The 27,250-nt window shown below is 39.7% G+C and overlaps 2 protein-coding genes and 1 long non-coding RNA gene across 6 annotated transcripts in view; 2 read left to right on the top strand and 1 right to left on the bottom strand.

The window, feature by feature from the left end:
• Window positions 1-2,844, top strand: part of MXD4 (MAX dimerization protein 4) — a 38,566-nt gene extending 35,722 nt beyond the window's left edge. For all 3 annotated transcript variants that reach the window (XM_085059643.1, XM_085059645.1, XM_085059644.1), the window contains exon 6: window positions 25-2,844. In XM_085059643.1, coding sequence (XP_084915769.1) covers window positions 25-173 — 149 coding nt within the window. In that variant the 3' untranslated portion in view covers window positions 174-2,844. The remainder of the gene's footprint in view (window positions 1-24) is intronic.
• Window positions 1,350-11,344, bottom strand: LOC146438727 (uncharacterized). The gene is made up of 2 exons (XR_014851907.1): window positions 7,464-11,344; window positions 1,350-7,106 (listed from the first exon to the last, which is right to left on the bottom strand). It is a non-coding gene; the product is annotated as an uncharacterized LOC146438727 (long non-coding RNA).
• A 372-nt stretch (window positions 11,345-11,716) lies between these two features.
• HAUS3 (HAUS augmin like complex subunit 3) lies at window positions 11,717-20,377 on the top strand. 2 transcript variants are annotated; one of them, XM_085059641.1, is made up of 5 exons: window positions 11,717-11,812; window positions 12,916-14,450; window positions 15,480-15,916; window positions 17,464-17,692; window positions 19,019-20,377. In XM_085059641.1, the coding sequence occupies exons 2-5, from the start codon at window positions 13,527-13,529 to the stop codon at window positions 19,283-19,285; spliced, it is 1,857 nt and encodes a 618-aa protein (XP_084915767.1). In that variant the 5' UTR covers window positions 11,717-11,812; window positions 12,916-13,526; the 3' UTR covers window positions 19,286-20,377. The 2 variants fall into 2 exon arrangements, with proteins under 2 accessions (XP_084915767.1, XP_084915768.1); XM_085059642.1 differs by lacking the exon at window positions 11,717-11,812 and having other exon boundaries at window positions 12,916-12,966; window positions 13,409-14,450.
• Window positions 20,378-27,250: the final 6,873 nt, after the last annotated feature.

Below are 27,250 nucleotides of genomic sequence, written 5' to 3'. Positions count from 1 at the left end.
TGTGCCTTCTTATGTTTTTTTTAGAAGTAGACATTGAAGGAATGGAGTTTACTCCAGGTGAAATGGACAGTATTGGAAGTGCCAGTGATGCTGAAGACCACTACAGTTTGCAGAGCGGTTCGAGTGACGGAGGTTACACACATTCCCGCAGACTGAATGCCAGGCTCTCATAGTGCCTGAGTTACCTGCTCAACTCAGGACCATCTGACTGAAGCACTTATATATGAATATTCCAGAGGTGTCAACTGCCACTCTTCCGGGAAACCCCAACCACAATACTCTGACATGGAGGTTTCTTACCCACGGTTCCCTGCACTGTAACCACAATATTAGATATTGTAAATCATGGGTTTGCTGCAGAGAACTGTGGTTAGGTACAGTTGTGACTTAAAGCTAGCTTGATGTAGCCATCCTGCAAATTAAAGGAAATAAATTATGTCATTCCATTCAAGAAGTATTAAATTCAAACTGTTGGAAGCATGGTGTAAGGGAGTTTGACAGTTTATTTTGATTTTTGCAGAAACCATTTTCAAACATGGAAGAATAAATGGAATCTACAGTGTGTTAGTGATTCAGAGATACAAAACCCTAAAACTACTTTTTGTGGTATTTTTTTCATGGAAAAAAAAACCAACCCAAAATATTTTGAATGCTGTATAGTGGGCTCCATAGAGTAAATTCTTGCAGCAGTTGTTGTTTGGGTGAAGCAGGCAGATAAATCTTGAAATCTCAGATGATCTTTAGAAAAGGTCGTATTTACAAGTCACTACTGTACTTCAAAACGGGGGAAAAGCCAGCTCTAATAATGACTTCATGTGGGATGATCTCAACTTTCTTATGCTTTTTGTATTCAATATCCAACCAGCAGCAAATCATTCTATCCATGTTAACGGGAGCAGTAGAAAGTAACATGGCAGTTTTAACCTGTTACCGTGGAATGGATGACATTTGAAGCATTTCAGTGGTTTTATGGGTTGTTGTTTTCATTTCTTTCTCTGAAGAATACAGAACTCAAGTGATCCAGTTTGTGATAGTTAATCTTTCCTTGCAAGGAAATGAAATCTCTGTTTGCTTGTATTTTTTTTTTCTTTTCGTCTATTTACACATGTCAATACATTTTTATGGAAGGCATGGCTTAAAATTACAGTATTCAGCTAGAAGATAATTAATTTTTTTCTTTTGCACACTATAATTGCATTTTCTATTCTTAAAAAAGTGCAAGAAAATTAAAATGTATGCTGTAAAACAGCAAAGTTTATTTAGTACTCATCAAGCTGTTCAGAACATATTTACCCAAATTGTAGCAATACTATGAAGATGTATTTTAATACAACTTCTGCTTAGTGAAGTCATTAGAGCTTGGCTTGCCGGGTAAGAAAAAAATGGACCAGTCTTTGCATTATCTGTTTAAAGAAGGTCTTTTAAAAAAATAAAAAAAAGAAGAAAAAAAAAAGAAAAAAATTAAAAAAAAAATAAAAAAAAGAAAAAAGCTATAAACACTTTTAGGGAAGTGATTTTAGCAAGTGTAGTCTATATTTCCTGTAAGAGATTTTGTATTATATTTTCCTAAATGTTCTCATTTACTTGTATAGGGAGGGGAATGGTACAGACCCAGACCAGAGTCTCAGGGACTCTTCACCTTTGTCATATTGTGCCTTGGTGACCATTTATGTATGCCTCTCCTTTTCATTGTTTAAAGGACAACTAAGCTTTGTTTCAAGACCCTCTGTTCAAATGGTCAGTTGTCCACCCTCTTACGGATGAAGCAGAGAGGTGCATTTATATCTTCACCCTCTCACAACTGATTCAGTGTGGCTTTAAGTAAAATCATGAAATTAGGTTTTGGTGCGAGGGTTAATTGTCTTTGTATGAGCCCTCCCTTGGATTCTGCAGCACCCGAATCTATTTTTTGTTAGCTTATAAAGTCAGGGTCTCTGTGAGACCAGCGCTCAGTGGCTCGGGAAACACAAACGTACTGTGTAAGGCTATGGGATGTCCAAGTGTGGTGCCATTTTTAGCATTCAGATACAAGACCTCATGACAGACTGACCATAATGATCAAAAGCAAAGGTTCAGTTGTTCTTTCAACATCTGACATACGTGTCCTCCCTTTGGCTCTTACAACACAGAGTAGAAATATGAATACATTTTGTGGCAGCTTACAGATCCTTGTTTGCACTCTCGCTTACTGCTTGGAACTTGCCAACAAGGAAACGTATACATTTAATTTACATAACCTAATGGATGGCCACCCCTACTTTGGCTCTGGGGAGGGGCCTAAGGTTATCAACTCTGGCAGCTGAATAAGAAAACAATTAACCTTTTCTGTGATGCAGGTTTTGGTATTACGTTCTATACACCTTGCATATTACTAAAATCCTCATTGTTGGGGAAAGCACACAGCAATATACTCATTGTGTGTAGCTGACAAGCAGCAGAAATTACTAGCTCCTTTGGTGCATATGTAACTAATTTCCAAATCATGGAAAAAAAAATTAAGAGTTTACTTTAACACACGACTGTTAACAGGAAAAAAAAAAAAGAGGCTAGTATATTGTTGCTGTTCATTTATTATATAATGAACACATTCATGGATTGTAAAGTGTTTCCTTTCATGACAAGCAGCTCTTGCACAGAACCTCCTAATGAAAAGAGATTTGAACCTTACAGAAGGAAAAACGAGACTTTAAATTGAACATTATTGTACCTTAGGTCAACCTGAAATTTTCCTTTTAAAGATGAATGTGCTAACTTAATGAGTTCTTCCACGCTGGGTATCCATGGCTTTGTAGATCTTATATTTTCAATAAAAATTACTCGAATAATCTTGAGTGGAAATAAAAAGGGTTTATTTGTTTTTACTTTTTCAGTTATTACAGCTGGGAGCTATTATGCTGGTAAAGAAAAATGACACCATACTGCCTGTGTCATTCTCCCTCAAGCACAGCCCAATTTAAGGTGGAATTTTCAGGCACAGCCCCTGGACAGCAGCAGCCCCGCTAAAGGCAATGCATAGCAGTTCCTAGGGTCAGGTTTGGGGGCTGCTCTGAACCCCCAGCAGAGCTGCAGTCCCCTGGGGACAGTCGGGGCTCTGACATTCCTCCAGGGCTGCGATTCTGCTGCTGAGCAGGCAGTGCAGCACTGCCTGTGGCCACAGCACCCTGGGATGCAAACAGTGTTATTTTTATTAATTTTTCTCAGCTGGGCACTCGTGTGTGTGCTCCGTGGGGGTGCACAACTGTACCTGTGACCACAGTGGGACTGCAAAAGGCAAACTGTTTGCTGCAAGACTAAATCCTTCCACCACCTTGGCAGCTCTGCCGTGTTGTCATGACCGCGCTTTTAGCAGGCGAGGAGGTGCTACTGCTCAGTTCATCCATTTCCTCTGCAGTTACCACATCGGAAAAGAAGGAGCAGGGACAAGATTACAGGGCTGCTAGGTCTTTTTCTCTGCGGAAGAGGCTCTGGAGAGATGAAGTAATCGTGAAGTTCTTTTTATGGAGATGTAGAGGTTTGGCCTGTTTCCTGGGGGAGAAGAAAGGAAGGGCTTTCCCTTGCAGCATGCAGGTGTTGGAGGATACACGCCTCTTCATTGCTCCTGGATTAGTGCTTGTTCCAGCTCCGTGACTGCACTGTCATCACCGGAGGGAGGCATAAAAAAACAGCCTAAAGTTGTTCGTTTTTTCTGCACATTCTCTGCTGCAATTCAGGGGATGAATCCTCCTTCACACCCATCCTCTCTCTGCCCGACTTGTACCCTGCCAGGCCCATTGCAGCTGATTTATTTATCTTCTGAAAAGAGCAGGTTTGGCAGCAGAAGCTCTGCAACGCATTATTAACCAGAGACTGGATCATGTATTGTCTTCTGCACAGAACAAACTTGGTTCAGAGTGAGCTTTAGCAGATTAAAACAGAAATAAAAAGCCTCCCAAAAATCCAGGAGAGGGACAGTTTTTCATGTGTTTATAGATGAGTTCCAATCCTAATTTATTAGTTTAAGATTTGGAGATGAAAAAAAGGACTTAAAATCTGACACATCTAACTTGATCTAACTTGCAGAATTAAGAGTGACCTTAAATGGTGTTACATTTTTGACATAGATGAGTATGGGTTCAGCTATACCACATGCAGCCTAACAACATATAATAATAGAAGTAGAAAGAAGGTTACTTCTATTGATCTGCAAATAAATTGCAGTGATAAACACCAGTATTCTGAGTGTCTGACTGTACACTTTGCATACCCCATTTCAGTGGATGAACTTATATGATGAAAGAGGAGAACTGGGAAACAGAAAGAGGTGAAGTTGTGTGAGCGTGGGCTCTGCCTGCAGACCTGCTCCAGGCAGGTACTTCTGCTTTCCTTAGAGGTACTTCCAGCAGTCTCTGCTCCTGGACAAGTGATGATTTCACCATTTTACCAACTTTTAGGCAGACTGGTAATTAGTGGTGAATTTTTTCATCCTTGATCAGCCGTGTGGAAAGAAACATATTTTTGAAAAGAACCACATCATCACAGCTTTTCATTAAGTAATATTAATTTTATACACTTCATTTTATGATGCTGCTGATAAAGGAATGTCTGCAAAACAAATTGCTCTTTCATAAATCTGTTAAATTTCTTTTTAAGTGGTAAAGGCCATTGGTTGTGTGTGGTATGAGCCAGTAGCAGTGCTGATGTTTAATCCATTAACTTACACTTTCCAAATTTGATGGAAGAATAATTGAAACCCTTTAGGAACCCTTTAAGGAAGAGCTGTACTCCCTACAAATACTAATGGGGCAAACACATCAGAAATTAATTTTGCCAGCAATGAAATGAGCCAATTTGTTTAAGTGACTATCTAAATGCACTGTTGTTAATTGGTAGCTGTAAAGAAAACATCCACGTGTGTTCTGTAGCTACCCAGAATTAAAATGTAGGGGATATATATACATGAAACAGAAAAAGACCATTTGGTCACCTTGGCTGTTCTCTCTGCCTGAAGTATTGTAAATAACCCCAGGAAAGGATTCCTGGGGAGGCATGGCCAGCCAGAGGCTTGCCTATTGGCAAAACAGAGTGCAGGCCCCCCAACTTCAGAATTCCTTTCATTTTACACGAGAGGCATAAACTGTGGTTACGCAGCATTTATGGCATTGGAAGGGTCTGTGCAGTACGGATGTTTAAGTGACGAAATTTTGGTGCAGGTGAAGCACTGACTGAGAGCCTTCTGCTGCTTACTGGTGAAATTGTTACCTAAAGGTGTCAGCAAGTGGGTTCTGTACCAGAGCCTCTGGGTCCCAGAGCCAAAGGAATGGTTCATAGACTGTGAGATGCATTTTACTGTATTATACAGATTCATTTGTACGCACGTACATGGCGCTTGCTACGTTCTGTAGCACACGGAGTATTGTGTTGTATCATTATCTCGTCATAATATAAATACAAATTTTTATACCTTTTTGTTGTGTTACTCAGGTTTTTTTAAACTTTCATCGCTTGCTTTCTGTGCATAGTGTTTCTTCTCCTCACAGTTCTTCACATATGGCAAATCTTTACATGTCAGTTTATTTCATGTCCTTATTTCATAAGGAGCTCACTGAATTTTAGCAATTCAAATTAATAGCATGCTATGAAGGTTGGGGTGCTACTTAAAGTTCTTTTACACACACTAGCCCAGTGAAACTCCAAGAGTCATTAATGTTATTTGTCTCTAACCATGGGTGCTGTATAAATTTCCACTTTTACATTTCTGAAGACAAACTAACCTGTTTGCAAAGTGCAAATTGAAATGCATTAGTGTCTGTTCTAAGTAATTATACTTGAAATCATTTCAGCTCCATACAAGACAGGGAGAAAAGCATTAAAAGGCAGCCGACAAGTTCTGCGTGTTTATTTTGTCAAATATGAAAGTCACATCACAAGTGATGTGCAGCCAGACAAAAATGAGCATTTTAGTTGATGAGAGATGAGAGGAGGGATGGAGCTGAAATCCTTCTGTGAATTACATTGTTTACTCTCAGCTGCAGTGTGTGACATCCACTGGTTTGTGTTTCAGTTTGTCACGCATGATGACCTTAAATACAGTGATATCTTAAAAATACAGAAATAGTAGTTTTATGTTGAAATCATGGCCAATAGCTTGTTGATGTGTTTATGTTTGATTTGAATAAGCTGAACTGCTGAATCAGTAAAAATACTCATGCACAAATCATAATAAACTAATTTTTCTATCACAGCTTTCTTTGAAATTAACATTATCACAAACATAGAGTACAATGTAGCACTTAATAACTTCTTATAAATTGATCTCCAACAAAAAGAAATAACTGTAATAAAATTTTAGCAGTGCTGTGCTTCGTGACAGCACCACTCTTCTTAGCACAAGAACTGCATTGGGTAACAGAATTATTACAAATGTGGTGGCACTATTTTTGTAAATCCTGTACAGTTTATGATCTGTACAACTTCATTTATGACATTTGTCACATTATACAATTTGTTTATAAGAAAAATAATTTTCCTCATTTTGCTAATGCTAGGTGTTTCAAATTTAATATTAAACATCCAGAAGCTTGCCTTGCCTATGAGGATGAAAATGATTTGTCAAAACCAATTTAAATAGAAAACAGTGTTAAATTATAATTAAATTCATAATGATATAATCATCAGCTTCTTCCTAAAGAGGTACTTTAAAGTGGTTTTAATTGCAAAGTTATCAGTTATTATAATTCTAGAAACTGTGAATTACACAGTGTTTTTAATGACCGTGGCACGGCAAGAAAGGGATGATTCTGATGTGGTGACCAGAGGAGGAGGGGAGGGCTGGCATTTCTGCTGCTTTCCTTGTGCCTGCTATGATTTTACACTCTCCAGGCCGAGGAGGACGCAGCTCTGGCAAAGCCCCCCCAGTCTTGCTCTCCTGTGCCACCACTGCCCCACTGGGGACGAGCTGCAGGGAGGCTGCTGGGAGAGATGGAGCAGGAGGGAGCACTCTGGTCCTGCACAGGCCCTGCTGAGGCCCCTGCTGAGTGCCATGCGTGTTCCCACGCACAGGTTCAGTTTCTTACCAGCAAAACCCATTTGCAGACAGCCTAGCTGATAGCCTTGCTTGGGGTTTCATTCTAAATAGGGTCAGGAGAGTAAACAAACTGTTTTCTAGAAAAAAAAAAATTCCCTTGTGCATTATATGTTTAAATACATTAGGAGTGTTATCCCAAACATGTAGAAGCTTCTTGTATATTTATGGTGCTGAATCCAACGAAGCTGAAGGAAACTAATCACTCTGACCTGCTTTTCTGGGAATACAAGGTCTCAGAATGAAATCTACCGTTCCTCTGGAGAGAAGATACATGCACTTGGGAGAGAAAGCAAGCTGGTGCCAAATTCCTGTCTTCTGACTTTGTTATAATAAAAGTTCACATGGCACTTCAAAAGCTGTGCCTAATCTAGAATATAAATTTGCTTAAAGCAATGATTACCTTTTAGGACACGGTGTTTCCAAACAGTGGTTGTTGCTCCAACAATCTGCAGCAGAGGCCTTTGTCATCTGGCTGCTGTCAGCAGATGTGCAGAATGATGAAAAATCAAAAAGCTTCTATACAGTTACAGTTCACCAGCTGAAAGCCTATTTCCTTGCCTCCTCTGTGTTGATTTTTTTTCCCCCAAAACGAAAACAAAAACAAAACCCTAAAGCAATAACAAGCAAACAACTTTTTAGGAGTTTTTCATCTGACAGATGTATCCCAGTGGGAGGGGCTAGACTGGGCAGCTGCAGTGCCTGTATGGTGGCACTGCACTCCTTTGCTGTTTGTCACAGTCTCAGACGATGGTAACCGAGAGCTGCTCTCTGAGGTATCAAGCACAATGATGTCATATTTTGCAGTGGAACAAACACAACGTGGTATGGATGGAATAGTGCAGAGCTTGCAGACATCCTTCCAGAAATGTTTATGCCTTAATCTGCTGGAATTCACCATAAAATGGCTTGTAAAGGCAATATCCTATCTAAGCAGCCCCTCCAGTTCTAGGAAACAGATGCAAAACAACTGCTCCTAGAATGGAAAAAAAGCGTAAGGTAAGCCTTAATTATGTTTTGACTGAACACAACCAAGAAAAAAATGAATCAGAGGAAAACAATCTTGACCCAAAAGGAGCTGCAAAAGCAAACACTGAAGCACATGGGTCTGAGGCTGGGTGGGGAAAGGGGCTGTAAGAAATTCTGACGATATATTTGTAGGAAAAGGCAGTTGTTTAATCTCTGCCCTAACAGCTGATCAATGGTCTAATAGATGAAAATTTGTTTCCCTTTAGAGGCTTGTTCTTTCAAAATGACAATTTTATATGCACAGTGTTCTGACCTAAAATATTTCAATTCTAGCCTGAATTCCTATGCCAGTGGGGATTATGAGATCATGCTGTCTGTCAACTCCTCTTTCGTCCATCTGTTCCCCTCCTCCTTTCCTTGATAACTTCTGAACCTTCTGGCTAATTTTCACCAAATTTGACAAAGCAGAGATATGATGGAGGCTGCAATAACAATCCATGATGAATATTTTCATGGAAAGTCCATGTCTGGGTAGAAAGAAAAATAATTTTTTTCCTGCACTGAACATGGCCAAATTGAGTTCTTGCCTGTTTTCAAGAGGTGGCCACTGGCCAGCACAGACGTAGCTCCAAACCTGCTACAGGATGAGCATACAGAGCTGCTTGCCCAGGTAAACAGATGGGGACATAGGTTTTGGGAAAGACCACGAGGGAGGTGAGACATCATAGCCATGTGAGTCTGGAAAGAAGGAGAGAAACCAGTCATGCAGGGAACTGAAGGCATTAGTTGTAGCAATCCAGGCAGACAATTCGATAGATAAAGACAGGCAAACTATTATCAGATGTATCTTCTCTCATCTAGGATGTGGACTTCATTGGCATAGCTGAATTTGGACAGCAGAATTTTAGTATTTTTTCTGTGAGCATAAAATTCGCTTTTACTCAGGTATTTTTTACATGAGTAACACTGATATTTATGAAAAAAACCCCAATTATATTTTTTCGTAAAAATATTTTCATAAAAATATTTCAAAAATTTTTCCATAAAAATATTTTAATAATTGTATTGTGCTTCAGTACTGTGAAGCATAAGTCTGCAAAATACCACTGTAGGAGAAGTTGATTTTAGTGCAAGTAACTGACTGAACTGAAACAGCAGGGTCTTATGAAATAAGCTGGTGAATGCTTTTGTTCCTTCCCCATCAGACAGACAAAATGCACTCTATCTGCAAGATGATTTGAAAACTTCAGCCAGCCTAAACTGCAGTTACATATCAGGCTGTAATCGGATGGGGAGGAATTCAACACTACAGCTCTTTTTACCCATGAAAACTCACTGCCAGGTCAGGGTTTAGTCTAAAAATGACTTGCACAGACCACATTATACCAGAAATCAACATTCTGCACTTTGCAAGTGATACAGGTGCTGATTTTGATCTAGAAAACCTAATGTGAGCTTGTCTCAGCTGTGCTGAGCTGCAAGGTTGCTCATTTCCCTGTGTTGATTCTTTTCAACAATTGCATTAAGTGAGATTAGAGAAGCTGCAATTTAGGACAAGTAGTGGGAGGGTTCAACCACCCACATACGGACTGGGCCAATGCCTCATCAGGGTGAAATGTACAGATAACATTTCTGCATACAATAAGTGATTTCTTTCTAGAATAACTGGCCCTGTGAACCACAACGAAAAGAAATGCCATTCTGAATTTAGTCTTCAGCAGTGCGGAGGATCTAATTCAAGAGTTGTTAGTGGGTGAGCTGCTCAATACTAGCAACCACAATATAATTAAACTTAACACTAAGATGAATGCAAGACAAATAAAGTAAACAAATATTCAATTTTAAGAAAGTTACCTATGCAAAAATGGGGAAAAATGCCAAAAAACCCCTAAATGAGCGGTTCCAAACCAAGAAGCCTACAAACACCCAGAAGGCTTTAAAAAATAGTTCTAGAAGCCAAGGTAAAATGTCTGACCTAAAGAAAAAAACATGGCACAAACCTTCCCCTCTCGCACGACTCAATGAGAAATTTAAGGAGGCTATTGCAAGGCACATGGAAAAGCCCAGGAAAACATGGCATGTGAAATGTATACAGGAAGTGAAGATGGCTAAACTCGAGGAGTGGCTGATAAAGGATGCTCAAAGTGTTAGTGACAAGTTTACATGATACTCGTCTGAGAACCAGCTTTTGCAATGCAGAGGTCCTGCAATCCGTGTTGAGAGCTTTCTGGTGACTTCACGGGCAGCAGCAGCCAAAAAGCCAAGAAAACAGGGAGCACTGTAAGGAAGGGCATTGGAAATGAGGATTCTGTAGAAAACCTTGGTACACTCATGCCTTGAGGACTCTGTCCTCTTGTCTCTGCACCTCGGGCAAGGCATAGTGATGCTGTAAAAGGGTCAGAGGAAGACACTGGGGACAATGTGGGGAATGGAGCACTGGCTCTACAGAGGCCAAATTTTGGAACTCTCCAGACTGGAGAGGACAAAGCTGAAGGAAAATGTCCCGATGGTTTGGAAATTGCCATGAATACCACAGGTAAGGTACATGCAGAGGTGCCATTGACCAAATCCTGAAATGCTAGCGCCAGGAATCATTTGATGGATCTTAGAGGGAGCTAAAAAACATTTAAGAAAGTGCCTTTTCAAGCAGCACACAGTGATGTTCTGGGATGTTGCCCTGTGAAGTTTTTTGGGGGATGTCAGCATGTTCAAAAAGGCACCAGGCAAATCCATAGACGTAAAGCCCATAAATTACCGGAAGGACTAAACAGGGATGAAAATCACCAACACAGCAGCAGTGGGCGCGGATAGCAGAAGTTCCCCCGTTAGCCACGTCTGGGCTTCAGGGAGGCTGGCGGGCACTGCACTCAAAGCTGGGCGACATCAGTTGCGTTCAGGTCTGCCCCGTCCTCCCCTTCCCGGCGTGCAGGGCAGGGGAAACGGAGAGCAAGGCCGGCGGGGAGCTGAGGGTACAGAGCGGAGCTGCGGGCACAGAGCGGAGCTGAGGGCACAGAGCGGGGCTGAGGGCACAGAGCGGAGCTGAGGGCACAAAGCGGAGCTGAGGGCACAAAGCGGGGCTGAGGGCACAGAGCCGAACTGAGGGCACAGAGCGGAGCTGCGGGCACAGAGCGGGGCTGAGGGCACAGAGCCGAACAGAGGGCACAGAGCGGGGCTGAGGGCACAGAGCCGAAGCTGAGGGCACAGAGCGGAGCTGCGGGCACAGAGCGGGGCTGAGGGCACAGAGCGGGGCTGCGGGCACAGAGCGGAGCTGAGGGCACAGAGCGGGGCGGAGGGCACGGAGCCGAGTGCACAGAGCGGAGCCGAGGGCACAGAGCGGATCCATCGCACCACCGCCGCCCTGAGGGGAAGCACCACCCGGCAGGGGAGCCCGGCTCACATGACGTCACCGGTCGGCGGGCCGGGCGCGAGGCGGAAGGCGGCGCGCGTGCGCGGAGCCCCCGTGGGCGGGGCGGGTGCGCGCGCGCAGCGCGGTGGGCGGGGCGGGGCGGGGGCAGCGCGCGCGCGGCGGGCGGTTCGAGCTGTGGGCGCTGCCCGAGCCTTTCCCCAGCATTCCATCAGCCTTCCCTCAGCCTTCCTTCGCTGCTCCCTCGGCCTCCCCCTTCCCTCACCCTCCCCAAGCCTCCCTTCAGCCCTCCCTTAGCCATCCCGCCGCCTTCCCTCAGCCCTCCCTGAGCCTGCCTTCAGCTTTCCCGCCATTTCCCGCCTCGCTCCCCTCCCCTCCCCTCGAGCCGCCGCTGCGGCAGGGCAGAGCAGAGCGCTGGGGTGAGTATGGAGCGGCGCTGCGCGTTCAGGACAAGCTCCCGGCGGGACGGGATCAGCCGCCGCCACCGCGTCCCCGCTGCCCTCCGGCCTCTCGCCGCGGCCGGGATCCCTGTGGGGCTGGAGGCAGTGGCTGCCCCGGGGCGGGACGTGGCCCGTGAGGCTGGTGCGGTGCCGGGTGGGGATGGGCGCCGCGGTGCTCCCTCAGGGCTCCGGAGTTGTTTGTGTTGGGTGGCAGTGCTGTGGTGGCCGGGCTGCCCGCGCACAGGGCTGGGTGGGCCTGTTATCGCACAGAATCACACAATCACTAGGGCTGGGAAGGGACCTTTGGAGATGATCCAGTCCAACCCCGCAGCAGGGTCACCTGGAGCAGGTAATCCAGGATCGCGTCCGCGTGGGTTTGGAATGTCTCCGGAGAGGGAGATTCCACCATCTCCCCGCAGCCTGTTCCTGTGCCTTGCCACCCTCAACGTGAGGTTCTTCCTCGTGTTGAAGTCAAACATGTGTGTTACTTTATGGCCATTACTCCTTGTCCTGTCACTGAACACCGCTGAAAAGAGTCTGGCACCATCCTCTTGGCACCCATATTTATGTGTTTTGAGGACAGGCCTTCTGAGCACGGAGGTTGGAACGCTGCCCTGTGACAGCAACTCGTGTAATATTCTGTTTCATCTGCAGTCTATAACTGAGTTAAGTCAGACACACAGAGAATTTTAGAGGAATGCCTTTACTTGTTCAGCGCTCCAGGCTGGCTTGCAAAGTTGGGTTCTCTGGTGAAATGTATGTTTTAGAAACAAAGTATTAGGTAATATCAAACTGAAAAGAAAATCCCTTGGTATTACCAGGGTATTGCAGACAAGGCCTCTCATTCTGATAATTTATCCTATATCCTTTGCTGTCTGTTACACACACTTTAGTATCTCAAAGCTGATTATTTGCTGGGAAACAGCAAAGCAGCAAACTTCTTTTTCATGTAAGTTGTGACTGTTTTCTCAAAAGAGTATTTTTACACTGATCTTAATTTTAATTTTTTATAATTGATAAAAAAGCCTGCAGGTTTACGTTGAGATATTTATATACTAAAGTATTTCTTGTTCCATTTTCAGAGGAAACTTTAAAACAAAGCTTTAGAAGACAAGATTCTGCCTGCTGTCGAGGTAAAAAAAAACCCCTTCTAGCCAAGATCTTGAAGTGCAGTGTAACATCACTGCAGTTTTGTTTTTAGAACAAGCTGAAAACCCCGCTCACTTTGGAAGATTTAAAAAAATTGTGGGTGTTTTTTTAAATGAATGGGAGGAAAACTTTAGAACTAAAATCACTTTTGCAGGCCGATGAATTACTCAATATTAGCATCTGTTGCATTTAAATTAATGATGTTATTCTATTTTAATACTAAGTTTATGTGAATGAAAGAAAAACATAAGTGCTTGCAAAGATCTGGGATATAATTGATACAAAAATATGTCCTGATTTGCTTAACAAAATATAGTAAGATAATCTGAAATTAAAATAGGTTTTTAGTGTTTGAATAGCCACTTTAATCCAAAACACCATTCAGGGGATTTTTTTGTGATCTGACACTTCCTTTTTCCTGTACAGACTCTTTATATTAAAATACTGAATATTCATTTTAAATGGCAAAAAAATTAAAGCTGGAATAATACTGCAGATTTTTTCATGTATTTGGATCTTTTTTGCTTACAAAAATATTTTAATCATGAGCTGTGGAAAGGATTTTGTGGAAACTCTTAAAAAAATTGGATATCCAAAGGCTGATGAGCTTGATGGAGAAGATTTTGACTGGATCTTTGAGTCTTCAGAAGACAAATCATTTCTGAAGTGGCTTTGTGGAAACATTAATGAGCAGCATGTGGTATCTGAAGAAGAACTGCAAGATTTTAATAAACTTCTCGAGTGTGGTAAACCTGTTTTGGAAGGAAATGCACTGGATGAAGTCCTTAAAACCTTGGAGCCCATGGGTTCAAAAAGCAATAGCCAAGAGGAGAACAGGGAAGAAGAGGAAGAAGTGAAGAGATTAGAGGAAGAACTTCAAACTCTTCAAAAGTTAAAAAACCTTCAGATTCATCGGCATGATAAGCTTCAGCTGCTGGTTACTAAAAACAGCCACCTGCTACAAACATTCCAGAGCCGAGAGGAAGAAGCACGTAAGGCTTGGAAAGAAGGACTGGAAGTGTTTATTGCAGCAAATAATAAACTTGACAATGAGCTGCAGTCTCTTATAGCTGCAGTGAAGAAATTTGCCTCTTTCTTCACTGCTTCAGATTCAGAACAAGACTCAGATACACATCCAGTGTTTTTTTCTCAACTTCCTTTGGACAAATATTTGTCTCTGGAGGAACAAAGCACTGCAGCACTTACGTCACACATACAAAAGCATTTTTATAAAGGTATGTTGGAAAGTGCTGAAAGTTCACATGAAGGCAGCTTTCAACTTGAAGATTTCATCAAGCAAGTCACTTTTGATGACACTAATGAAATTTGTGAAGTCAAGCATGAGATAGCCAGGCTCCAGGCTGCGTATATTTGTGGTCAAAACCAGCTAATTCAACTGCAGGCTGAAGAGGAGGGCATGAATTCAGCTATCAAATGTGCAGAGAGCCTGCTGCAGTCCTTGGACGAGGTAAGGCCTGAAAGGTGATAGAAGGTAGTGGAGTTTTAAACAGACAAGCATGTGAACTGGATCTAGTGAAAGGAATTGCTGAGTTACTGTTAGTTCAATTATTTTTATGTAGTGAAATTGCACTTTTCTGAAGTTTTAGTCTTGCTCACAAAACCACTCTTGTGAAATGGCTTGTTTCCATCGTTAAAAATTCTTCAGTATGGCTTAGTACCTTTAATTCTACTTTCCAGGGTTACTACCTTTAAAATCCTAGAACTTATGGAACCCTGCTAGTTTAGTTTAACTTAGAGTTTTTAAATTAGAACTGGCTCTTTGTACAATAAACAGAATCTTAGCTTTGGTTGCAATTTTGTGGTATTGAGGCAATATGATAAATGTATTCCTGTTTATATTGCATAGCATAGGCTTGAAAAGTGTTAGTTGACTGACTCTTGAAACTCAAGTATTTGTACCAACTAAATGAATCTAGTTGAAACCCCAGAAGTCTCTCAACAAGTGAATAACAGGCAGATGTGGCTACTGGAGAAATCATAATGAAAGGAAAGGTATTTGCTTATGCCAGTTGTGGAATAACTTGAGGCATCATGTCAGTTTGTATATTTTCATTTATGGATGACTAATATATAGGGCTAGATTGATTAGAGTAATTTGAAGAAGATTGATTCTGCCAGCAGTGCTGATCATCTGACTGAATATAAAAAATTACGTTTGCATGTGAGATTTCAGTTAGACATGCTTGAAATATAGGTGCTGGATAAAATGCAATTCTTTTATTTTGAACACAATAAACTGTTTCCTTACTCTGGGATAGAATGAACTTACTTTTTACTGAAATATATTTATTATCTACTTTGTTCATCTGTATTTGCATTATGTTGTAAAATTCTGTAAAACTACTTGTGGAGTTTTCCTTTAATTTTGTAGATAAAGGTAACATAACTACATGAATCTTACATGAACTGAAGGAATTTTTGGGAAGTATCTTGGAGGGAACCATGAAGAAATTGACAAATATTTTGTTTTATGCAGGATATCGGGCAACAAGAAAATACTGATGCTAAAATACCTAGTTTAAGTGGTGAAATTTCAACAATTAAACAAAATATAGCTCAGATAAATAATGAAGAGTTGCTTCCCCTTCTTAAGAAGAATGCACAACTTCTAACTGCACCAGTGGTGAAAGAATACCTAAATCACCAGATTGCTCGGCAAGACTGTTATGCTGCAATACAAGATAAAATAGGCAGGCATTTGATAAGACAGAAGGCATCATTTGAACTTATCCAACTGGCCTGTGAAATGGAGATGAAGAAACATCAGGAGATCAGCTGTCAACTTGAGAATTTGGTACAGTGTCTGAAACAGAGCACTGATGAGTTGCAGCAGAGACTAAAGGTGATAGCTGAACGAATTCAACATGCAAAGCCAAAAACCACTATTAGTTCAGAGGATAGTTTCTCTTGCAGGTAAGTATTATAGTCACTATTGAACTTAGACTTACTTTGGAATAATACTGGGGAGATAAAGGCTCAGGCAAGCTATGCCTTCCCTGCTGCTAAGTTCTTAGTTACTTACTGTAGCTAATTAGAATTTAGAATTTTCAAGAACTGAAGCCTTCAAGATGTGAAACTTGTTTATTCCTTGTCCTTTCAAATCCTTCTCAGGTTTGCCAGAGGAAAAACTGCTCAATTATCAGTCTTTTTAATATTGCTGAAGCATTCCTAATTAATATCTGTAACATCATGAATATTTAAACCTAAACCTGTCTTACCTAGGACCTCCTGAATGTTACTCTGGAGCTATAGATGTTAACAGCAGTGATTTCCCAGGTTGTATGTATGGCCTCATCAGCTGAGCCAGCAAAAATCCCCCATGTGGTAGGAGAGAGGAATGATTCCTTCGGACTATGAAATGCGTTTAGCTCATTTTTACTGGTTGATTTGCCATCTGGTGTGAGTGTCCTGGCATCCATGGTGTCTGGTTTTTCACCATCTAAGTAATTAAGTCTCCCTGTAGTTCAGGTGATACAGTTAGGGATGTGTGCTGTGCTCCTCTTCCATCAAGACTAAATCTTTTGATGAGGTATGTTGTATAATTATAGGTGTGTTACTATCGGACTCTTCCTCCTTTAGAATGGTGCTTTAAACATTTGATTGTTTTAATAATTGCTGAGTGATAGCTGAGTATGGTTTGGCACAGTGAATAACTGCAAGAATCAGGCAGCATTAATTTTATTCCTATTGTGTGTTTGTGTCAACTTCTTACATTTTTGTTCAGGTATATTGTGAAGTTTCTCCTGAATATTTCTGTCTGCTTTTTCAGTTTGAAAGGCATTCAGTTACTTCTGGAATATAGCTCCCACTCTTAACAAAGCTTGTCTAATTTTATATTAGGGCTCAGCTCCTGAAGATTTTGTTATGCAGAGATGGTAGTAACATTTGAACAAAGTCTGTAACATTATTAGCCTATTCCTGATGCAGTGTAAAGGTACAGTTTGCTGTAGTGTGTAATGCTGTCTTTTGCATGACTTGCAACTAATTGCAGAATTTCTTAGCAGTCTCTTCATAGATAGAAAACAGGAAATACTTCAGTAAGCTTGACAGTGTTACAAAGATTGTTCTTATTTCTCATTGGCCATTGAAGTCTGCTTTCTTTCAGCACTTAAAAAAAAAATCTATCTTATTTTGCAGTCCTTGAAGTGTCAGGAAGTTGTTGGCAAAAGCACACTGTCAACTTCAATTTGCATTCATTACGTACTTACTAAATGTTACTTCAGTATTTCATTGCTGCTAATATGATACTGAAATATTTTGGATTCCTATTAATCACTAGCTATATATAAGTGGAATCCTGAAATCAGTGGGAGATACAGCAGTGTAGTAAATATGCCCTCAGCAGCACTTAATCTAACTTGTCCTCTGACTTCTCAACACAGATATCTTCTCTTAACTAATGATGACTGAGTGCTTAGGAAACTTAAAAGTGCTTGTGTTTCTAACTTCACTTGTTGCAGGCTATACCAGTTCCTGGAAGGAGGAAGTAAAAAACAACAATTGTTTAAAACATACAAAAGCCTGGAGCAGATGGCTCAGAAGTTAAAGCAGGACTGTGCTGCAGTAGAAGATCAGCTGGCAGCATCTGCTCAAGAGCAGTGTCTCCTTTTGTCCAAGCTGGAAAGGGATGTGGATGTGCTTCATGGTGCTCTCTATTGTGGAGCAAATCAGATACGACTCCAGAATCCGGTAAGTCATTATTGATTTTTTAAAAAATTACTGCATTGTGTGTCAATGTTATTTACTGATCAAAGTGTAGTGTAAAGGCTGGAGACACACAAACTGTCTCCACTTATCAGCAACAAACGTATTAACATAATGATGATGGATGCTGTATTTACATTGTTCTTGGCGAATGTTGGGTTTTTGTAAATGCTGACAGGTAATATTTTTTGTTTCTGGGCCGATGGTTGCTTCTAACCGAATTTCTTTCAAATACATGTGCAGTCCTGTATTCCTGTAAGCTTGTGGTGTGGGAAATACATTGTCTGGATAGGGTCTCACTGGAAAACTCATTTAAGTTGCTCTTAATTTCATATGGGCTTTTTCCCCTGTTACCTCTAAGAGCCCAATAGTACAGTTTTGCCCCTTAAAAACTTGGCTGTGGGTGGATCATTAGGACAAAATAAAAATACCAGAATTTGGAAGAACAGTGTAGCAGGACAGTCCTGCTACACAGCCCTCAGCTGTTGCATTTAGAACATCTTTTAAATGGGAACAGGGTGTATTAAATGCACCTTGTTATGGTTTTTTAATCATTGTAGATACCTCAAAAATGCATCCAGGGAAATCTTCTGTTACATAATGCTTCCTTGGTTAATTACATAAAAATATATTTAACATTCATCTGTCAAGTGAATTTGCAACATATAGAACAGTTTTTATTAAAAAATGACACTCTGTAATTGGAACAGTACGTATTTAGGGATTGCACATGATTAAATGAAATATCTTCCTATTTAAGTTACTTAAAATATAACATCTCATTCTACTGTTACTGTTTTCAAGAAAAGTAATTCCTTTAATAAGGGAATAATATGCAAGTAATGATGAGTCTGCTTGTACTGAACTATCAGAAAAATGCCAGTTTGAAAAGTTGTAGCTGGTAATTAATGATTGAATTGTAAAATTGATGTGGCTTTTTTTGGTGGTCTTTTTTTGTTTGTTCCCTTTTAAGATTTGACTAGCTATGAAGATTTGTAATTGATTGAAAATGTCATTCACTCATCTGTCTAGGTCAGGGTCAGATTCTTATGGTCTAAACTCATCTGGTCAACAAGTAAATGAAATTACATTTGCATAACCTGATGTGAGTTCTGTTACATGGAGCTCAAAAATTATATAAATTGAATGGAATCCCTTGGCTTTTGGTTCTCTGTTTTTTTGGGTTTTTTTGTGATTACTTTTCAATTATAAACAAGTGGCTTTCCAAAGCAAAAAAACCCTATATTTGTAGTTCAGCTAGTGTATTAACAATATAAAAGTAATTATTTTTTGTCTTGTATTTTTTGTTAGGAACTTGCTGAGCAGTGTCACGAACTGGAAGTGGATTTAGATAAATTAAGTCATCTCCTTAAGGATCTGGTTGCTGATCTGAAGTTGAAGAGAAGCTTTTTGGAGTCCAATAAGCTGGTTCAGATGGAAAGAGACTTGTATGTGTATTTTTTCACAGATGAAGAGCACTTGAAAGAGATGGTAGAGAAGCTTGAGCAGCAGTCTCAGGCTAAAGTCAGTGGTCTGGAAGATGAGAATTCAACAGCCAGTGGAGTTCTTAATGTCTGAACAGCGTTGTACCCTTAAGAAAGGAAAAGGTTAATGTGAACTGTCCATGAGGTTATGGAATAATAAACATTTAGCTTGTCAAGGCTGACACTTACCTGTCACTGTAGTGAATCTGAACTGCCACTGTTACCAGCTGGGATTGTGTGGTGCTTTACGGCTTCTGCCCGCAGAGTTCCAGCTCAGATTTTCTGAACTCTTGGATACAAAGAGATTATTGGTTATTTGAAAGATGTATGTTCAGGCTGTTCTTCTGCTGGCCTGTGTGTTCATTTCTGCTGCACACAGCATAGCATCAAAAGGAATGTGTCATTCCCTCAAGTTAACTTTTCTTGCAAGCTAAGAACTTTTGATTGAACTGCAAAATAAATGTGGAGGAGGCATTCCAGATTTTAGAACATGAATGTAATGTGCTTAGAGTGAAGAGGAGAGTTCTCCAAGGCAGATATTCCATGATTGTTTCCCTTAGAGTTCTAAGAAGACTTGGTTTTGTTAAAAATGTGTTGGAATATGTACCAGGATCTGTTTTTACTAGCAAGACCATCTGTTTTAAGACCATTCCAACATCTCTTCATTTAACTTATGGCCTATCTTCTCCATTGAAACCAGTCCATACTTATACTGGGCTTGTCAGTGAAAAAGAATTTTAAATTTATCTTTTGTACTTCTGAGTTTGCCCTGTAATTTATAATGATAGGCATTTCAATTCAGAGTGCTCATGCTTTCGTACTTTTGCTTTCATGTGCATTTTTAGGCTGTTTATCAAATTTTTATATAGCTTCCTAATATATCAATGGAACTAAATAGGCTTTTATAGTATGATAACTTCCAGTCTTTTATATTTTGATGGGATCAGCTGTGCTTGCTTTCAAGCATTGTATAGATTGATGAAGGTTAGAATATTAGCTTTAAATTCAGTAACAATAGTCTTAAAACTATTTTGATAGCAGACTGTGAACTTTTATGTGATTATAACTTATTTTGAAATGTGTAATTTTTTTTTAGCTTACTGGTCGGGTGTCTTTCTATGTGGATTTCATGCTGCTTAACTCTATACTTTGTGTTTATTATTAAATGCCAAATTCTATAAATTCAGTTCAGTGTGTTTAATATTTATGGTGAATCTGTATGGGTTTTTGTAGGCCTGTTCTCAGGCATGGTGTCTTGTTTATATTTAGTCTGATGGGTTCTCATTTTGCTCTGCCCCTGAGGCTGTGACTGCTGCTTCCCAGCCTGAGAAGTCAGGGAGCACTTTAACCCTGTGCAGGAAGTGTTGTTCTTAATTATAAAAGTCAGGAGGAGTTGTGTGCGGGGAAGGATTGTACTTCTGACTCTTGGAATGTCAGGGAAAAGAAAGCCATTCCACCTCTCTCCCTTTCCTTCACATGCTTGCTAATTAGAGCTAGATAGATAAAGCCAGTGCTAATGCAGAATGATGGATGTTCCTCTTTGAATTGGATGCAAATGTTTGCACTTGTAAGTATTAAAAGTTGCAATGTACCTGTGGTCTTAAGCCAAAAAAACCATTTTCAGGTAGGCAGAGGAACTATTGTTTGTGAATGGTTAAATTTGACAATCTGCTCATGCACTGGGTTTAGTGGAAGAAGACCAGAGTAACAGGACTCCACTTGTTAACTTGTGTAGGAATAATGGAGTGAACAGCAGTTTTGGTAGAGCAATTGACTTGTACAGCTTGGATGTTCCAAGTATTTTTTAAAATGTTGGATATTTCTCTTGTGTTTGTGTCAAGCTTTACATGTTCTTCTGGTCTTAACTGTAAAACAAAAAATCATCAGTGTGGACACCATTACTTGTGATTCTCCAATGTATGTTGTACCTAAGGATTCTTCAAGTATTTTGTAGGTATTACAGAATATGGACAGGTCAACAGGAAAACCAACTGCTTTTCACAAAAGGATAAATTTTAGAACAACAGTAACTGGGGTCAAAGCTTGTAGAGACAATAGGTGTTGCTGACCAGTTTCTTAAATTGATAAGCTGTAGCAGGTATTCTAAAATTACCAATACATGTCAGTATTTAAATGCATCAATTATACAAAATTTAAGAAAATAGAGGTCTTCTATTACAAACATTTTCTGAAATAGCACATAACTAATGGCTGTATATTGTGATAGTAATGATTGTTTAATTTTGTGTTGGCTTAATTTTGGCAATTAATTGAAAGTTAATTGTATTTTTTCTGCTAAAATTCAAGCACTAGTAACAGTAAATGTATGCATGTGCTAGGTATAGTCTAGTTTAAAGATGCTGGGAGGGGGAAAGTATCTCAGACATACATTTTGTATATCTCAGATATATATTGTTGGTTTTTTTTTTTAGTACAAGTTTGCTGTACTTAAGACTGCTGATTTTTTAATCAGTGTATTGAAACACCATTTCAAAGAAGTTTTTATAAATTACTACATTTTTATTTCCAATTCAGTACTCATGAGCATGTCGGTGAGGAAATGTAATTTTCTATTGAGAATGAATGGCTGAACACATTAACTATTTTGTCTTTAATTTCAACAATATAAAGGAGGATTTCTTGTAGCCCTGATTAATTCAAAATTTGTGTGTTCTGTGTTTAGGTTTAATGTTAAAAATGGAGCGGTACACATCATACATAGGATGTGAGATTTCTAAAGTGCCTTTGTCTGATACTGCTCAGAGGATTATGACAGCTTTGCAGTCTATTCCTGTAGAAGTTCAGACTAACAGAGAAAATAACCAGAGTGAGTAAATCTTACCTATTTGGGTTTTTTACTTGAAAAATCGAAACACAGCAATATCAAACCTCCAGTCCCTGTTTTTAAATAGAGGAAAAGAAAAGGTAAGAGTTTAAATTTACAGGTTTAGAAGGGGAATTAAGCTATACCTGTGACATTTGCTGGGACTTTTCCCATTAAATGATATGTGAGTGCAAGGCATGGTACCCCCAATTTAATGTTTTTTCTTTCTGTGCCTGCTATGTGGTACAGAAGTATATGGGAATTTCAGACTGTTACTTAAGTAATACTATTCCATGTTATTAATTAGATGCATACATTAACGTGTCTCTGGTCTAGAAATTTAAAGATCACTGGAGATACTTGGAACTTCCCCTGTGACCTGCGAACTCTCCAGACTCATGTCTGTCCTTAAAACACATACTCATTAGTAGTGTGCCCCTTGTGAAATTCTAGGGGGAAGAGTGAACAAAATTCCCAGTGAAAGAAGAATCTAGGTAATGTTAAAAGTGCCTCAGCACATCTAGAACATTGTGGATACTAGGGAGGTTTCGCAAGGTGCAGTTTTTATTCCCAGTTCTGTGCATGTCACAGTCTGTCATCTTGTAGCTCTGGGAAGAAGTAGATAGAAAGTTAAGAGTTTTACTTAATTTCAGTTGTCTCTTTTGTCCTGAGCACTAGATCCTGGAATATTATCTGATTAATGAGGTTTAAATCTAACATGTATTTGCATGTACATCATGGTTTTTGCAGCCTCTATCTTATATAAATTATGGTTCAGGGTCCTCTTTCAGTAAAGTATTGGATCAGTGGATCCTGGTGGTGTAGTAGTGGCAAAGATGGTAGTTAACAGCTCTGTAAATGAGTGATACATGTTTTAAGAAATACGTGAAGACTTAATTTTGAAATGTTTGAAATGGTACATCTGGGACCAAAACCCAGATGTTTTTAAAGGAAATTGAATCTCTTTTTAGGCCCAGTTTAATTGATCTTTTACTTCAATTGCGCGCGCACACACACACACACACACACACACACACGTATGTATATATTTATATAGATGTATATAGCTTTAGTGTGGGTCTGTAAAGAAGTTTGCTTCCCTTACAAAAACAAGTGGAAACCTCTGATGTCAGTTATCTGTTTCAGACTGTATTGAGCTATATTTTAGAGATAGATTTTTAAATTTTACTTAATGGAAAAACTGTTTGTCTTTAGAAGGTAAATATTGGGCTCAAATAGAACAAATATCTGCAATGTTGACTTAGTTGGTGAAGTTCTGTGGTTATCCTAGCAGTGGAGCTCTAATGTTTCCATCAAACCTTGAGGAGCTGGAAGGCAAGGATGGGTTTCTGCTGCCATCTGGTGATACTTTGTCATAATTCAGAAATGGGACGTTGCAGACTGCTTCAGTACCTTTCATACTGATTATTGTGTGCTGAAGGAGAGAAATGGAATCCTTATCATCTGCTCTGGGGGGTGGGTCTGTCAAGAAAAAGTAGCTGTGAAACAAAATCACTGAATGTAAACTCACATACTATCAATTTATTATCTTATTGTTGTAGAAAGTGTCAAGAAAACCAAACTTAAAATGTTTTCAGCTACAAAACCAGCTGTGCCATATTTGCTGTTCTAACAACTCGGATGAGAAGTTCGAGCTGGATCTAAATGTCTGATTATACACTTACACCAACATGTAGAAATAAGCTTAGTTTCTTTTGTAGATTAAGCTAGTTAGTCTTCAAAAATTTTTAGTGTTGTAAGTACAGGGTCTTGATTTGTCCAGAGAAGTTTTTTTTAAGACAGTTCTAGTAAATAGAAATAGATCACCTTATGCTTTGTTTGACACTGGTCAACACTATGTTTGATTCAGAAAGTGCCTTGCTGCTGGTAATGCAAATTCATAGCTGACGACAGCAGTTTAGTGTTGTACTCAGTATGTGGGACAAAATATGTACTTTGCCCATCAGGTGTCTTAGAGCACCTTAGGGCAATAAGATAATCTAGAAATAAAGGGGTCCTAACTAATTGTAACTCTGGAGAGACCTGCACTTGAGGGGAGTTCTCTTTTTTCCTGTTCCTCTCTGTATACCCACAGAGATTGTAAATACTGCTAGCCTTTTACCCCTGCCTCCTTCTTTCCAGTCTTCACTTGCTTCTCCTCTTCTTGGCACTTCTGGGCGACATTAAGGCAGAAAGGAAATGCATGTCCAGATGGTTTCACTTGCCATGGTGTGAGTCCTGAGGTGCATTTACAAGACTTGCTTGGAACTGCAATGTGTCTCTGCTTTCAGAGCCATGGGCTAAAGGTCTCTGGCAGTCCAGTGGGGACCCAGAATCACAGCTGTGCTGTGCTCTGTGTCAGACCCAGCACTGGTGGCTGTCCTGCTTCTCATGGGACTGGTGCCACCTTATCTTTCTGTCAGTTTGCCAGGCCTGAATTCTCCTAGCTCTCTAACCTGGTCTTAAAATGCCTGTTCTATAGCAGGATGAACAATGTGAAAAAAAATATCCCCTGCAGGTGAAACATGGTCAGTTCTTTATAAGACCCAATATGCTAAACTCAGATACAAATAATGCTTTATAGAACCAAGGTTTTGTGGAATACTACTGCTGAATTCCAAGAAAACATATAAGCTGTGTAAAGTTTCTAGAGTTTGCATTTTTCTTTTTTTTTTCCTTCATACTCATACCCTGAGCTTTATTGTGACCAAAATGAGTTTTCTTGAAAGAGGGAAATACACATACTTATGGAATTACAGCAATGCTTCCTCTGAATGCCATGAAAAATGTTTTTCTGCTTTGTAGCAAATTTAAAGTATTTTTTTTTTAATGGTGACAGAGCAGGCTTTTGCATATGCATATTTTGGAACCTGCAGGGCCCTTTTAAGCATGAATGACACTAACAGTTTTTTCAGGTTTGGTAAAAATGTGAGTAATATAACCCTGTATGTAGCATAAGTTATGTGGGCTGCTTGCAGATTCATTTTTATTGTAAATTGTTTTTTCTTTTTTAAAGGTATAGAGAAGACAAAGGAAAGCAAACTAGGTGATAAGGATGCACATCTGAGAAATGAAAAGGCAAGTGTTTTCTAAAATTGAAAACCACTAAAAGCAGTCTTCTTGTAGCAGGTTTGAAGTTATAGACTGGTTCTTTCATAACAAGCTTTGTCATTAAATATTTTATACAGTCATAGTTCAGATAACTTCCTTTGTCTTATTTTACACTTGGCCTATATTTACCTATGAGAGTCTTGGTGCCACTTCTGTTCCCTTTTCACAGGAAATTGGTCTTTTATGACAGATTGATCAGGAATGATGGTGCCACATTCAGTCACTAGGATTTAGAAATCTTTTTAGACCTCTGTCACTGAACAATCACTAGCACATAATCATAAATTGAGCTGATTCATATGAAAAATTACTTTATATTAGGAAGATTAATTTTGGGTTTAATCTTCTCTCTGAATTTGGTTTGATGTGCATGCAAGTGAGTGCCAGTGCAAGAGTGGGAGCAGGTAACTGGCAAGCCCCAGCTCAGGCTGTGATTGTAAAATCCATAGAGTCGATTGATGAGTTGGAGATGCTGCAACTGAGCTTTGCTGCAAATTTCACTGCCTTCCTTACTCTGACTCTGGTTCATGTTGCACACTTCAAGTCCATTCAGGTTGCTCATGATGCAGGAAACTGATTTCTTATGTGGAGTGGAATAGTTTCCTACAAGTTACACTGGCTCACAGATGTTCATGCAGCTGTATGTGCACATGGATAGTAGTGGAACCCCTTTTTGTAGTGATGAGATGCTAATTTTGTCTCACTGCATCTAATGAAATCTTCCTGCATTGACATAAATTATGAAACTATATCCTGGGAGTCATTTTCCCTCTTCCAGCCATGTCATTATTTCTAATAGAAGATCAGTTTGTCACGGAAGCCACTGTTTCTCCCTGTGGTTAATTGTAGTTCCAGCTGTATTATTCTGACTTGATAATTAAATTGCTTTGTTCTTATTTTTTGAACCTTTAAAAGAGAATTGCTTATTCGTGGTTCTATAATTACTAGAGTGTCCTAATTCAAATTCTGCTGTGTTAAATGATAAAGCTATTTGCATTTTGAGTGGAAAATGCACTTAAGCGAATTAGTTGTCTTTCTATGGCTCTTAAACATTTGGCCCTTCCATGATGTTATTTTTCCCCTTCTGATAACTTTATAGCACCCACCTTTTGATTAGCATTGCATAAGTCCAATTAATTTGTCTTTATTCAGTAGCTTCCTTTTTCTGTTTACTTAGAACCTGGTAATTGCACTTTTGCTGTAGAGTTGATCCTGTGAAGTATGATCTAGAGCAATCTTTCTTAAGCCTTCTTCATCTTTGACTCCCTAGTTCTAAGGTTTGGGAATATGGGAACTGGGTTGAGGAGTGTTGCAAAACCATAGAAAAGGCCTGAACTTACTGGCTTTGTCATTGTGGTTTGCTCAATCAATATGGATGTGGGATGGAGATGGACAGTATTCTTTGATCAGTGAAAACCCTCCTCTTGGGAACTGGAGGGAGCCCTGCACAGCAGGAACATGTGGTTCCTTTGAAGTGAGGAGGCCTTCGTTCTTGCAATGGTAATGACAGCAGATGTACCGAATGAGACTGGGCTAGAAGAGAAGAAAATACACTAATTTTGAGAGACTTCAGTTACCTGCCAGTGGAGTGGGTGAATGTGAAGCTTAATCATGATGCTGCAACTGAAAATTAGGAGACAAGTGCTTTGTGGAACAGTTAGAGAACTCACGAGAGAAATTGGTTTTTATTTGATTCTGTGTGAGATCAGGTTCAAAATCTTCCTTCTGAAAGGTGCTCTGACAGAGACCATAATATTTCTGAGGCATTGAAAGATAGGTAAGACAGCAATGCTTAATTTTCGAAAAGAAAACTATTTAAAATTGAAGAAGCTTTTAAAAGAAAATTTATAGAATTTCCCTCCAAACCCAGGACATTGTAGGTAGTATAGGGATTTATTCAAAGCAGAATATTGAAGATTAAAATGAACACTAAATTCTGTCAGGAAAAGGTATGGTTAAGAAACAGTATGAAGGAGACGACTAAAGAATGTCATCATGCAAAAATGTGGCCTTAACAGAATTTGGATTATTCTGTACTTGCCTCATTTGACTAAGTTAAATGAAATATACAATAGTATAGTTCAAGTGAACTTTGAGGAACAGCTTGCAAATGCGTCACTAATA

Source organism: Lichenostomus cassidix, chromosome 4, assembly GCF_008360975.1.
Source record: "Lichenostomus cassidix isolate B80296 chromosome 4, HeHo_3.0, whole genome shotgun sequence".
Classification (NCBI taxonomy): domain Eukaryota; kingdom Metazoa; phylum Chordata; class Aves; order Passeriformes; family Meliphagidae; genus Lichenostomus; species Lichenostomus cassidix.
The sequence above is the reverse complement of the archived record's forward strand: the minus strand, read 5'-3'. Positions and strand labels throughout refer to the sequence as shown.